A 13,978-nucleotide genomic window follows, 5' to 3' on the forward strand; every position below is an offset into this window, starting at 1 on the left:
TTTCATCGAGTACGTTAACATAATTCGGTTGAAATCAGAATGTGAAAAACTGAAGTGTCTGTCTAATGAGACGGCAGATGCTGTCTCGCTAACTGTGAAATCTATAGTGGAATGTGTGTCTTATCTGTTAAATAATCGGTTATTTTATGTTCTCACTAGATGATTTTCTGGAGACGCAATAGAAGCTCTATTTAGTTCAGTGAGAGTGGGTGGTGGATTTAATGACATGACGAACGCACGCACTGCATTATGTGCTATAAAACGTATCCTGAAAACTGCTCATGAACAAACGGTCAGCGAAATAGCGACAGAAACTTTTTTTGCGTCCACTGCTGGTAAATAACAGTAAGAAAAGTACGGAAAAGGTGCTCCGTTACACGTGTCGAAAAAATTCTGAAATTGGTATGTACTATGAAGCATGGGATGATCCTAATATATCTACTGTGACTGGTAAGATTTTATATATTTTACGTTTCTATATCTTAAACCAAGCTTAAATGTGAAATGTTAGTTTCTTTATGTGCATTATCTTCTCAATTAGTAACATGTTAAGGATTATTTTTCATTTTATATTGGTGTTACGGACCAACTCTCATTTAACCAACATGTGCTCTGGGTGCGGTAAGTGCTGCCATCTGCAATGTCGCTGTAAACGCAATTCTCGCGGCATAGAGCAGGCAGTATATAGAGATTGAGACGGCGGTGGCTGAATATATAATTAATGGCTTTAAATTTGAAAATAAAAACCGCCATTTCTTTCAGTATAGTTGTGAACATTTTTATGTGCGTACAAGCTAAGTAGCTTATTGATTTCACTGTGTAAACATTCGTGTCAGCGTGTGTCATTATTGTACGTTTTTATCAGTTAGTGATATTTTGCGAGATGATGAATCCGGTGCGGTCTTTAATGTCTGGGCCGTTTCCGCAACGGACTGCCGAAGAAAAATACGAGGTGAAACGAATGGGTAGGCCCACGCGACGTTTAATTTCGAAACCAGATACGATACCGAAATTAGGCTAGGCCTACCTCAAAGTGTTTCATTCCAATGTGGTAAAAGAGTTCTTAAATGAAAAAATGTTACTGGGTTGTAGTAATATTCCTGAAAATAGAAATGTAAAATTTTTGTTTTATTTTTAATAATAAAAAATATTGTTGATGTACCTGGATTTGAAAATTAGCCTGTACTCATATTATATCAATGGTAAAAATTGTGCACCACTGAACTTTTAAACCACCAGCCGCCACTGCCTCTAATATGTCTGTCTGAAATTTTCCTAATAGGACATACGAAAAATTAAGTTTTGACAAACAATATTCTATCAACATCAACAACCCTTCAGTTGTCAGTATCAAAGCAGCCATTGTTTCAGATGATAATGAACCCTTTCCACCTAGATCTCTCCACTTTGCTAGCCACAGCAGGAATTTCTTCAAATATTGAAGTCCTTCCTCTAAATTTGAAGAGACTGGAGACATTATGCTGTTGTTGAGCCATGCCCCTTTACCTGGTGTTTTGACATTGACAACAGCCCACCGATCTATTATTATTTTTATATATGAGGCTATTTCTTTATAATATGGTAGGTTACACTTTTCACCTAACACTTTCAGCCCTTCTATAACAATGTCGTTGAAAACTTGCAGAGCTAATTTTACATTCTGCCTTTCAAATGATGAAGGACTTTATGCTTTGAGAGACAGACCATAGCCATATTTTACGAACTTTTTATGCTCAAGATCATAAAAGAAGCATACTGCACTGCACTTTTATCTTCAAAATCAGGGAAGTTCGTGCACATATTCTCATCCTTTCGATTTAACCAGTTATTGCGAATACATTTGAGCTATCAAACACAAAGAACAGTGGTCTGCTCTCGTCAGTAGGATGCGGATAAACACATTTCAATTCATTTTCAGGTGAAAATAATTGCATGAATTTTCTGTTTCCAGGCCTATTATCACTAACAACACAAACAACTTTAAATCCTGTTTCCTCTAATCCTACAATGACTTTTCTTAGTACACCATTCAAATATTCTCCAGTAATCGATTTTACAGGTAATATGTGAGCTACTTCCTTAAAGTCTCATAACAAACTTGAAACCATAAAGCAATAAGCACCTGTTGCTAATTGCTCATCATTGAATGCTTTGCCAACAACATTACCACCTTTATAGTCCATTAATGGTTTAACATGAATTTCATATATCATAAGCGCAATGAACTTATCACTATCATTGCCAGGAAATTGGTCCCTTATGTACTTCAGGAAATTGTTATCATGCTGTTCTATTCTACGATCTTCTTTTAAAGAATAACAAAGCCTCTTGATGGTACATGGATGAGGCAAATACAATAAATTGAGATGTCTGAGGTATGCATAGCAATGGGTTGAAATGGACTGCAATATTGAAGATAAAATCAGAAAGGAAGAACTATAACTCCTCCTCTCGTGTGACCAAAGTGCAATCTGTTCAATCATGAATTCAAGTGGTTCTTATAGTCTCGATTCTAACATGCTGACTTGCTTCAAAAGATATGCTGCTAAACCTAAAATGTCATTAGTGCTGTTTGCACTGTGAACCTCAGAACTTAACGTGTCAACTTTTTCAAGAAGCACTGAAATTTCATCTAGGTCCTTTACAGACTGTGGGAAATGAAAGTTACCAATACTGTCTAATTTGATGTTCTTATAGTATACCAACTCCAAAGTTTCATTGATAACTAATGAACTAATTTATTCAAGTTCAGGGTTCAACACAATTTAACTATTACTATACTTATACCTTTATGAAGTATATCCCATGATTCACCTACGTTAAGATTATTTAACTTGCCTTTCAGGTCAGTGAAATTAGAAAATGTTATTCTATTCTTGTGTAAATTATATTCTACTTCACTCTTCCCGATTGCTGTGTGGATATTTTCAGTTTCTCGTCTTCTCCTTTTCTCTTCAGGACCTTCTCGGTACGTTTTTGAACTACTCAAATACGCTGGATAATTTGGTAAAAGAGAAGGAACAGCACTGGGGCTAAGTCGTGTCGTGGAACCTTCAGTAGTACAGTTATAAGCTGTCCATCCTCACACTGAAACTCTGTATGTTTCCTTATTTCGGACGGATTAAAATGTACTTCACAAACCTGCAATTACAGACAATCAATTAACCTAGCCTGAACGCATTTCACCATGCATGTTGGAGGTTAGATCCCGTCTAACCTAACAGCCGTCTTTTCAGATATCTTATACTACCATCTCTTGATTATATGAATATATCAACACAGTATGAAATAAAAACATTTGCGAATAAAAATGCATAACCTACTGTAGTATTTAGTTACTTACCATTGAATACTTCGTTGGAACGAAATTCTCGCGCTTTATTGCACATATCCATTTCCTTTCTAGATCTTCATCTTTCGGAAATCTAAAAATCTGCACTTTGTTACTTTCACTGTAGTTTCCCCTAAAATTAGGCACACAACATTTGTAGACCGTTATTATATTCTGTAAGACAAAATTAAGGATCACTTTCACAAGACATTGCCTCAAAAGTCCGCCATGTTCCTTTTAATATTGACACCATACAGAGGCCTTACAAATATTTAGGTGGTGTTGAGTGAACATGCTCCATCGATTAGAACATGCGAGACATGGTTTCGACAATTTAAACGTGGTGATTTCAATGTGCGCTCTGGTAGACCATCAAAGTGCGAAGACTCTTGAAGCCTGGCGAAACAGTTAATGCTGAACACTATCGCCAACTAACGATTAATTTAAATCATGCATTGATCGGAGGACGACCGGAATGGGCCAGAAGACATGGCAAAGTGATAATGTTACTCGACAATTCGCCGTCTCACACAGCAAAACCAGAGAAAGATACCTTGATATTGCTTGAATGGGACATCCTTCCATACCCGTCCTACTGCCCCGACCTGGCGCCATCTAACTGTCACCTCTTCGCATCAATGGGGCACGCGCTCGCAGAGCAGCACTTCAGCAATTTCGAGGAAGTTGGAAAATGGCTCGATGAATAGTTTGCCGCAAAAGACAAGCAGTTTTTCTGGCATAGTATTCATAACTTATCTGAAAGATTGGCGAAGTGTGTAGCAGCCGATAGCCGATATGTTTAATAAACAAAAAATGATTTTCCCTTGAAAATTACGTGTTTTCTTCACGACAAAAACCGGCAAAATCGTATGCATACACCTGGTATGTCCCATATGCGTCAAAGGACGTACTCTTTCAAGTGTATTCTACATGTACTTTTTTTTAGATGTCTACTTTTGTTCACGGACTGAGTAGCTCAGACGGTAGAGCGCTCGCCTTCTAAACTCAAATTGACCGACTCCAAGGAAATTGGGAAATGGCCAGGCAGAAGAAGAAGGAGATGTAACAAGGGACTTAACACGGAAATGTATGTATGTATGTATGTATGTATGTTGGGTATTCAGCCCGAAGGCTGGTTGGATCCTCAACAGGTTCACCATTAGCTGCCATAGATGGCCTAGGTGTCACTGAAGAGGCGTACTAGGGAAATGAGGAGTGAGGTAGTTTCCCGTTGCTTTCCTCACTGAGCCAGAAGTTGTTCTTGCACATCAGTCTGCCAAGCCCACTGAAATGCATGCACCAACCGATCCTATGAGCAACATTTTCAGACCATTCATAGCAGGGACTGGCTGCATAAGGAATGGCATTACTAGTGTCACTCATACCTCAGTCACTTTCATATTGTCAAAGCCAAGTATAAGACTGAGACAGGTCAATGAAAGTGACAATTTTATTCTAGCCCATACCAGAAGACATAGTGCACTGTAAACACTACATCTTGCCAGCAAAGGAAATAGAGAAATCGTTTGGAGTAGCGGGGACAATTAATTTCTTTCACCAGAATATATATTCTATAAAGTAAAATATAAATTTAAAAATGCAATATTTGGTACCTACCGCCCAAGCATAAAAGGATTTTTTAACCCCTGGGTTCAAGTGTTGAAGGCAGTCATATTTCCCTTATGGATAATTATTTGACCTCTCACAAAACTGTTGTTAAGCTATATTGTAGTCTTAGAGCGATAAGATAATGAAACTAATACGCACTCAGCATATCACTGCAATCGAAGCTGTGAGGACAGCAAATTCCAGGTTCTCGTATCGGCCGACAATCCAGCTCCAAATAATACTGAATATTGGCCAGGTTGCACCTGCGCAGGTCACACTCGAGAGATCCACCTGCAACTACAAACGACTTTTACTACCATCGCGCTAAATATCAATTTTGATAAAGGTAACAAATGACTCTGTTCCTTGAGGCATGGCAGAAATGTTGACTTTCATTCACCACTGATCTGCATTTAAGACTGTCACACAGGTGGCAGGTTCCCTACCAGTTGTTTATCTAGTCTTTTCTGAAATGATTTTTTTTTTAAATTGCAAATGTTTCGGACTTCCCCTTAGGTAAATTATTCCAGTCCCTCATTCATCTTCCTATGAACGAATATTTGCCCCAATTTGTTCTCTTGAATTCCATATTTATCTTCCTTTTTTATGGATTTTTAACTAAAAGAACTTGGTGTCTACAATACTTTATTGAATTGGGTATGTATATATTTTACTTATTTGATGAAAAACTTGACTGTTACATACGTAACAATTTTCAACAATACATAATCATCCGACCAATCATAAATTGGCTCGGAAACTTCAAGTAATAAAATCAATTTACAAAAAATTAAGTCTCTTCATAACACTTCCTATTATTGTTTTCCATACTTTTAAAATCTCCACTCCAGCCTATTCCTCTACCAATATCAGTCCAAGCGTTTGCTTTGTTCATGCTCCAAATACTCCTTCGCATGCTACACCATTGTGTCTTTTTATTTTTTTCTAGGCTAAATGTTTTCTGTGCTGCCCCATTGATTTCTTTAGATAAGCCTTACCAGTTACCATGTTGATTAATTTCGATTTCTGCCTCAAATGTTTTCGATTGTTTCTTGCGCACTGTTCAGTCTATGTTATACTTCGTTATATACTCCCTTCTTCCGTGGTGCTTTGTGTATGCTTGGAATTTGAGTTTAATTTTAGAGAGGTAGTAGTAAACAGAGTCAACTTACTCGCTTCTTATTACCTTGATATTCGTGACTTCTTTCGTGTTTCTTTGGGATATAGGCACATGGTCGAATTGGAATTCACCTAATGTAGGATTTGGATATATCCATGTTCCAGCTGTTCTTGGAAGCTTCTCAATGAAAATAGACATTAACTTAAATTAGAAAGTTTCATACTGATTAATTAGTCTCATTCCATTTTTGGCACTTGACGTCTCCCTCGCCTTCTACCCAACGAATAACCACGACTTTACAGAAATGATGATGAGAATTGCATTATTTTACTTCCCTGCTGGCAAGCAGCCAGAGACGTTGCCATGTTAACCGGTAGATTCGTTGTCGGTCTGCGAGAGTGTCCATCACTCGATGCAGAGCATGAAGCCCGTAGAAAATAGTAATTTTCTCTATCATTTGAATAGTAAGCGAAATATTGAAAATAACAAAATAATATTTAAAATGAAGGGACATTGAAGATAGTCTACAAATTTACATAAAATCAATAATGTATGAGAAAATATCAAACAACCCGTTTGAACTCCCTATAAACCCCCAATTTATTCAGTGATTTTTAAATCATACGCATATCAAAACCTACTCCTGGATGAGTGTACTATATGAAGTTTGGTCAAGATCTATCCCGTCGTTTCGTCGTGATGGTGGAACAGACAAACAGACACGAAAGCTAAAAACCACTGATACAATCTTGAGTTGAGCTAAAGCAAATATATATCTGAAAATTTGGCAAAATTGTGTGTACAGTTCATGACACATAAATCGAAGAAGTGTCAGAAGTTATTAGTAAACATGTCTTCCCTGAATGGTGTAGTGCACTCTCCTGACGTGCCTATGCAACTTTATTTATATAGATACTGTATATTGGAATATGAAGACGAGAATATGTCAAGTCCATGCCTCAATAAAGAAAATTCTAGTCTAGTTTTCGCAGATGACATCCTTCTGTTGTCTCTAACATTAGTGGGTATAGAAAGCAGCATTAAAAAACCCGCTGAAATTGCAGAAAATAGAATTTGTATATAAAAATGGAATTAGACTAAAAATTAAAAGACAGTGGTATAGAACCAGAAGTAGTCAATAAAGGATAATATTTGGGAATTATACTAGTATAGTGGTAAGTGTACCCCATCATGTTCTTTTTTTCATTACCATCTCGTGTCTGTTCTTCTTTTTCTTAATCTAGCTTTAATTGCTTTGCGACAATTCCGAAAATTTAAAGAACACTTGCGGGACAAACTTCCGGCATCCAGGTGTCTCTTAAAATTTACAGTATTTGGAGAAACGTTAAAACAAACAATTCTCTCTTGTGAGTGGGCCAGAGGACTAAGTTCCTTCCCATAAGTGGATGTCTCGTATCGAAATTTCTCGACTTCTTGTCGGAGAATCCAACCCTTCCTGGTGAACCAAGAACGCACCGTCTCGACCAGGCATCCTTTATAAAGGCAAATTACTTTAAATATAAGAAATAATATCCCACTTCTAAATAGAGCACATTAAGACCTTTCTCTCAAGTGGATACGAACCAGTAATGTACTTACACGCCAGGTGAAGAGAAGTGACCATGGCTGCAGCTAGCGCAATCATTCTGCGAAGTAATGTTTTACTGCCTACTGGCGATCATGAAAGGCGACAGTTATGAGGGCAGGCACAATATCTGTAATGGCCTTCCATTCACTTGATAGGCTGCTATGACACTGTGTGTATAGTTCATGACACATAAATCGAGGAAGTGTCAGAAGTTATTAGTAAACATGTCTTCCCCTGTGCGATGTAGTGCACTCTCCTGACGTGCCTATGAAAAACAAATAAGGGACATCTGATAACAAGTAAAACAATGATTACGGCTTGCGGATCTTGCAGCGGCTCACCATTACTTGCTGAACGCCACAGGTTTAATGTATTGATTTAATGAAAATCCACAGCCTGTTTCCAGTCATTCGACCGGGTCAGGAATGGTATGAACGAAGCTCCCATCTAGCGGCGAGGATACGAACTGTGCCGGCTGCCGAAGTCTGTCGCACTCCTCTGGAGCAATGATTAATGAATGACAAATGAAATGAAATGATATTGGAGAGTGTTGCTGGAATGAATGATGACAAGGAAAACCGGAGTACCCGGGGAAAAACCTGTCCCGCCTCCGCTTTGTCCAGCACAAATCTCACATGGAGTGACCGGGATTTGAACCACGGAACCCAGCGGTGAAAGGCCGGCGCGCTGCCGCTTGAGCCACGGAAGCTTATTGATTTAATATCCTAAGTTAATTTTTATTATTATTCTTTCTTTCTTTCCTTCTTTCTTTCTTTCTTTCTTTAATCTGCTTACCCTCCAGGATTGGTTTTTCCTCGGACTCAGCGAGGGATCCCACTTCTACCACCTCAAGGGCAGTGTCCTGGAACGTCAGACTTTAGATCGGGGAAACAACTGGGGAGGAGGACCAGTACCTCGTCAAGGCTCCCTCCCCTGCTATGCTGAACAGGGACCTTGTGGGGATGGGAAGATTGGAAGGGATAGATAAGGAAGTGGGAAGGAAGCGGCCGTGGCCTTAAGTTAGGTACTATCCCGGCATTTGTCTGGTGTGATAAATGGGAGTGGTGGTGGTGCTGATTATTATTTCGTCCATGGGATGTGGACGCGCATACCGTCCATGGGTGTTAAAGTGGAAGATCTCCACCAGGCGAGCCGAACATGTCCGAGGACACTCCCGATGTTAAATAAAAAGATATAAAGTAATCGTCTCCGTTACACGGAAAAACATAGAATCATGGGTAGGTTTTGGGGCTTAGAAGACAAGAGAGAGAGTACAGATTCTTTCGTTGTTCCCCACTTAGTAACCTCTTACAACATATAGGGCCTACAGATAATCACTCAACCCACCGGCGAGATAAAGAGTTCGGACCTAGCAAGTGACTGTGCGGTTTGGGTCAAGCAGCTGTTAGCTTGCATTCGGTAGATAGTGGGTTCGAACCCTACTGTCGACAGACTTGAAAATGTTTTTCCGTAGTTTCCCACTTTCACACCATGCAAATGCTGAGGCTGTACCTTAATTAACGCCATGGACGCCTCCCTCCTACTTCTAATCTTTTAGTATCCCATCGTCGCCGTAAGACCTATCTCTGTCGGTGAGATGTAAAGCAAATTGTCAATAAAAAAAATAAAAGAGATCCGATTAATCGAAAGAAAGAATTTGGTCTTCCTTCCGCAGTGCTCAGAATTTCAATTAATGTTTTCCCGTTGAAATTATTCGCCATTGCTTTGTTAACAGCCTCTCTTTATAGGTTTAATACTACCACCATCATCATCTCCAAAAACTTGCCTTTTCTTCCGTCAAAATACAACCTGTGACAATAAAGTTTGGTGAATGAAGTCAGAACGGTCGATCTGGCAACACTCGCGACACACAACACTGCACCTGCGTATCAGCAGGTTTTGACCACCTGCTCCCAACGTTGCTCAGTTGAGCATCGTGTGTGTGCCGTGTAAGGCCTGTTTGACACAGTGCGTGTTTAGTGCGTTGGTTCTGAACTGCGAGCTGAAACATGAACGACCAAAAGATCAATGTACAGTTTTGTTTAAAGCTTGGCAAGACACCGAAAGAAACGCATGCGATGCTGGTACGCGTTTATGAAGATCAAGCACTGTCCTTGAAGTGTGTGTAGGAGTGGTTCGCCCGTTTTCGAGGAGGCCGGGAAAGTGTTTCTGACAGCCCCCGTAGCGGAAGACCGGCGACCGCCGTCAGTGACGAAAATATTGAGAAGTTGAGGACATTAATCATGAACGATCGGCGATTAACTGTGCGCATGGTAGCGGATGAACTGCAGATTAACCGTGAATCCGTGCGACAAATCGTTACCCAGAAGTTAGGGAAGAGGAAAATGTGTTCTCGTCTTGTGCCACATCACGTTTAGAGTCTTCACCGGATTTTGTCGAAACGGCGAATGCGACACCAAATTTCTTGAACTGTATTGTTACTGAGGATAAAACCTGGTGTCTCAGGTACGACCCTGAAACGAAACGGCAAAGCATGGAATAGCGTTCTCCGGGATCCTCTCGTCGGAAAAAGGTCAGAGCCGAAAGTCACGTATCAAAACGATGCTCATCACCTTTTCCGATAGTCAAGGCAATGTCCACAAGGAATTCCTGCCTGAAGAAACGACGTTGAATGCTGCACGGTACATTGAAATTTTGACCCGTTTCATGAAACTTCTACGCAGGGTACGACCCCAGTACGCACAACGAGGTTCATAGTTTTTCGTGCATGACAACGCTCGCCCACATACAGCCAATATCGTCAAACAGTTTATGGCAAAAAAGGGGGTGGTGCAACTTGAACATCCCCCATACTCGCCAGATCTCACTCCTCCAGACTTCTTCCTATTCCCACGACTCAAACTCGCTTTGAAGCTAGAGAGATTTGACGATATTCCTGACATCCAACGAAACGTGACGAGGCTTTTGAACACCATCCCAAAGGAAGCCTTCTCGCAAAGTTTCCAGGACATGTATCGCTTATCTCAGCAGTGCATAGTTATGGGAGGGGACTATTTCAAAGGATAGTAAGGTCACTGTCGTGCATTGTACATCTATGTTGATAGTACAGGACTATTCACCGAACTTTATTGTCACAGACTGTAGCATCGTTCTTCCATCCAAATGACGTACACTGGCTGTCTCTTTACGGTGTCGGTTCTTTGTCGACGCTAAATTGCTTACGCTAATTCCAAATAGATCCTCATCCCAAAAACATATCCATATTAAAATGTACCCTTTATGTAGACTTAGCAATAGGCGACGAAAGCCCTTGGGCGAGTAAAATGTAAAGGCTTCCACTATCCGTAACCTCGGCACTAACAAGGAGACGCCAGACCCTGCATCCAACCGATTTCAACGAGCTTCGATGTACCTGTTCGAGGACACTCAACAGTAACTCATGTAGAAGAGTTTAGATCTTTTGTTATTTTTGCTAGTTGCTTTACGTCACACCGACACAGATAGGTTTTATGGCGACGATGGGACAGGGAAGGGCTAGGAGTGGGAAGGAAGCTGCCGTGGCCTTAATTAAGGTACAGCCGAAGCATTTGCCTGGTTTTATTATTAATTCGTATGGCTATTTCTAGCCGAATGCAGCCCTTGTAAGGCAGACCCTCCGATGAGGGTGGGCGGCATCTGCCATGTGTAGGTAACTGAGTGTTATTGTGGTGGAGGATAGTGTTATGTGTGGTGTGTGAGTTGCAGGGATGTTGGGGACAGCACAAACACCCAGCCCCGGGCCATTGGAATTAACCAATGAAGGTTAAAATCCCCGACCCGGCCGGGAATCGAACCCGGGACTTACTGAGCCGAAGGCCAGTAAGCTGACCATTCAGCTAACGAGTCGGACATTTGCCTGGTGTGAAAATGGGAAACCACGGAAAACCATCTTCAGGGCTGCCGACAGTGGGGTTCGAACCTACTATCTCCCGAATACTGGATACTGGCTGCACTTAAGCGACTGCAGCTATCGAGCTCGGTAGAGTTTAGATCAATACGCTTTCAATTAAAAAAAAAAGGTCAAATGTCATGACGCAGCATCCGCTTTGGACCAAGTAGAAGTAATAGAACACTTAAAGGCGAATTAATTCTATTTTAATATGTCAGGTCTGCAACCTAATAATTGCCGAAAAATTGATGAATTCCCAATTCTGTTACAATTTGTTACAATTGGCTTTTTCGTCGCACCGACACAGACAGGTCTTATGGCGACGATGGGACAGGAAAGGGCTAGGAGTAGGAAGGGAGCGGCCGTCGCATTAATTAAGGTACAGCCCCAGCATTTGCCTGGTATGAAAATGGGAAACCACGGAAAATCATCTTCAGGGCTGCCTACAGTGGGGTTCGAACCCACTATCTCCCGGATGCAAACTCACAGCTGCGCAACCCTAACCACGCGACCAACTCGCCCGATAATCCTCAATTCTAATGCAACGCGTAGCCTATATACTTGGAGAGTGACACCGCAGTCAAGCGGAACGCTGGCCGAGTGGTCACCGTACTTGTCCGCGAACCTCGACGACGTCAGATCGCGTCTCGTCGCAATTATATTTCGGTTTTCATGTTCTTTGTTGTGTGATGTTTATTTACTGCACACATGTTCGGCCTGGTTTACAATTGAAGGAAAATTTATATCTGCTTCCCATTCTGAAGATACATCTGTTTCGGGTATGTAGTTTTTGTCGTTTCCACTGTTATCAACTTCTGAAATTATTTTTTCATTGTGTACGTGTAGTTCCTTTTTTTTTTTTTTTTTTTTTAAGAATTGCAGAGTAGCGTAAGTGGGTGCTTCTTCACCGTCAGTATTAATATTATAATAATCATAGTGGGTTATAGGTGGATAACAGTTATTTCATTTGAATTTAAGGGACCCAGCCTTAATGATGTACCTTGCTCCGGCATCGGTGTAGAACTCATAAACTCAAAATCATCATTTTGATGAAAAATAGGCAAAGAATAATAACTCAGACAGAATGATATATAACGTCATAAGAGTTGTGATGGGTTCTTCTTCTTAATCTGTTTACCCTGCAGGGTTGGTTTTCTCCTCGAACTCAACAAGGGATCCCACCGCTACCGCCTCAAGGGCAGTGTCTGGAGCGTGAGACTTTGGGTTACGGGGATACATCTGGGGAGGAGGAGGAGGAGGACGAGTACCTCACCTGCTATGCTGAACAGGCGCCTTGTGGGGGATGACAATATTGGAAGGAATATACAAGGAAGAGGGAAGGAAGCGGCCGTGACCTTAAATTAGGTACTATCCCGACATTTGCCTGGAGAAGAAATGGAGAAACCACGGAAAACCACTTCGAGGATGGCTGAGGTGACAATCGAACCCCCACCCCCTCTACTCACTTGACCTTCCGAGGCTGAGTGAACCCCGTTCCAGCCCCCGTACCACTTTTCAAATTTCGTGGCACCGGGCGAGTTGGCCGTGCGCGTAGAGGCACGCGGCTGTGAGCTTGCATCCGGGAGATAGTAGGTTCGAATCCCACTATCGGCAGCCCTGAAAATGGTTTTCCGTGATTTCCCATTTTCACACCAGGCAAATGCTGGGGCTGTACCTTAATTAAGGCCACGGCCGCTTCCTTCCAACTCCTAGGCCTTTCCTGTCCCATCGTCGCCATAAGACCTATCTGTGTCGGTGCGACGTAAAGCCCCTAGCAAAAAAAAGAAAAAATTTCGTGGCAGAGCTGGGAATCGAACCCGGGCCTCCGGGGATGGCAGCTAACCACACTAACCACTACACCACGCAGGCGGACGTAATTGGCTCTTAATAGGCACAGATAACAATATCACATCAAGAAGTTAACAACCATTCGTTTACATACGGTACAAGAAATAATAAGATTATACGTACAAACACATTCACATCAACAAAAGTTTCATTGTCATCACGATAAAATTGTTTGACAATTTCTGAAATCCTTCTTGTTTTTGAACTCCTTATCTGTTCTCTCAAACATAACTCCTGTGATGCTCCGCAAGATGTCAATGAGGACTTGGAGACGGATAGAACTCTGTGTAAGGCATGATGCTGCACATACAGATTCCCTGGATTCATAGTTTTTATATGTAAGTACTCCACTATAATATGAAACGTATGAAACTAGGGGTACGGGGACTTCTCGGACACTCTGTAATTTGTAACACAAGTGTATTGTTTCCTCCTAACACACACTTGTATTGTAGTTGTCACACAGACGTTATTGTGTGCACCACAGAACACCAATATATATGCACTATACTCTGAACAATAAAGTCATAGCACTGTGTACTTCTGCTTTTCAATAGTCACCTCTTTGTGTGCCATTGCCGTTGTTAATGACAG

The 13,978-nt window shown here is 41.1% G+C and overlaps 1 protein-coding gene across 1 annotated transcript in view; it reads right to left on the minus strand.

Annotated features, from left to right (window-relative positions):
• Window positions 1-13,978, minus strand: part of LOC137501910 (von Willebrand factor C and EGF domain-containing protein-like) — a 94,299-nt gene that overhangs the window by 42,505 nt on the left and 37,816 nt on the right. Inside the window, exon 2 of the mRNA XM_068229072.1 lies at window positions 5,099-5,230. Coding sequence (XP_068085173.1) covers window positions 5,099-5,230 — 132 coding nt within the window. The remainder of the gene's footprint in view (window positions 1-5,098; window positions 5,231-13,978) is intronic.

Source organism: Anabrus simplex, chromosome 8 (assembly GCF_040414725.1).
Source record: "Anabrus simplex isolate iqAnaSimp1 chromosome 8, ASM4041472v1, whole genome shotgun sequence".
Lineage (NCBI taxonomy): Eukaryota > Metazoa > Arthropoda > Insecta > Orthoptera > Tettigoniidae > Anabrus > Anabrus simplex.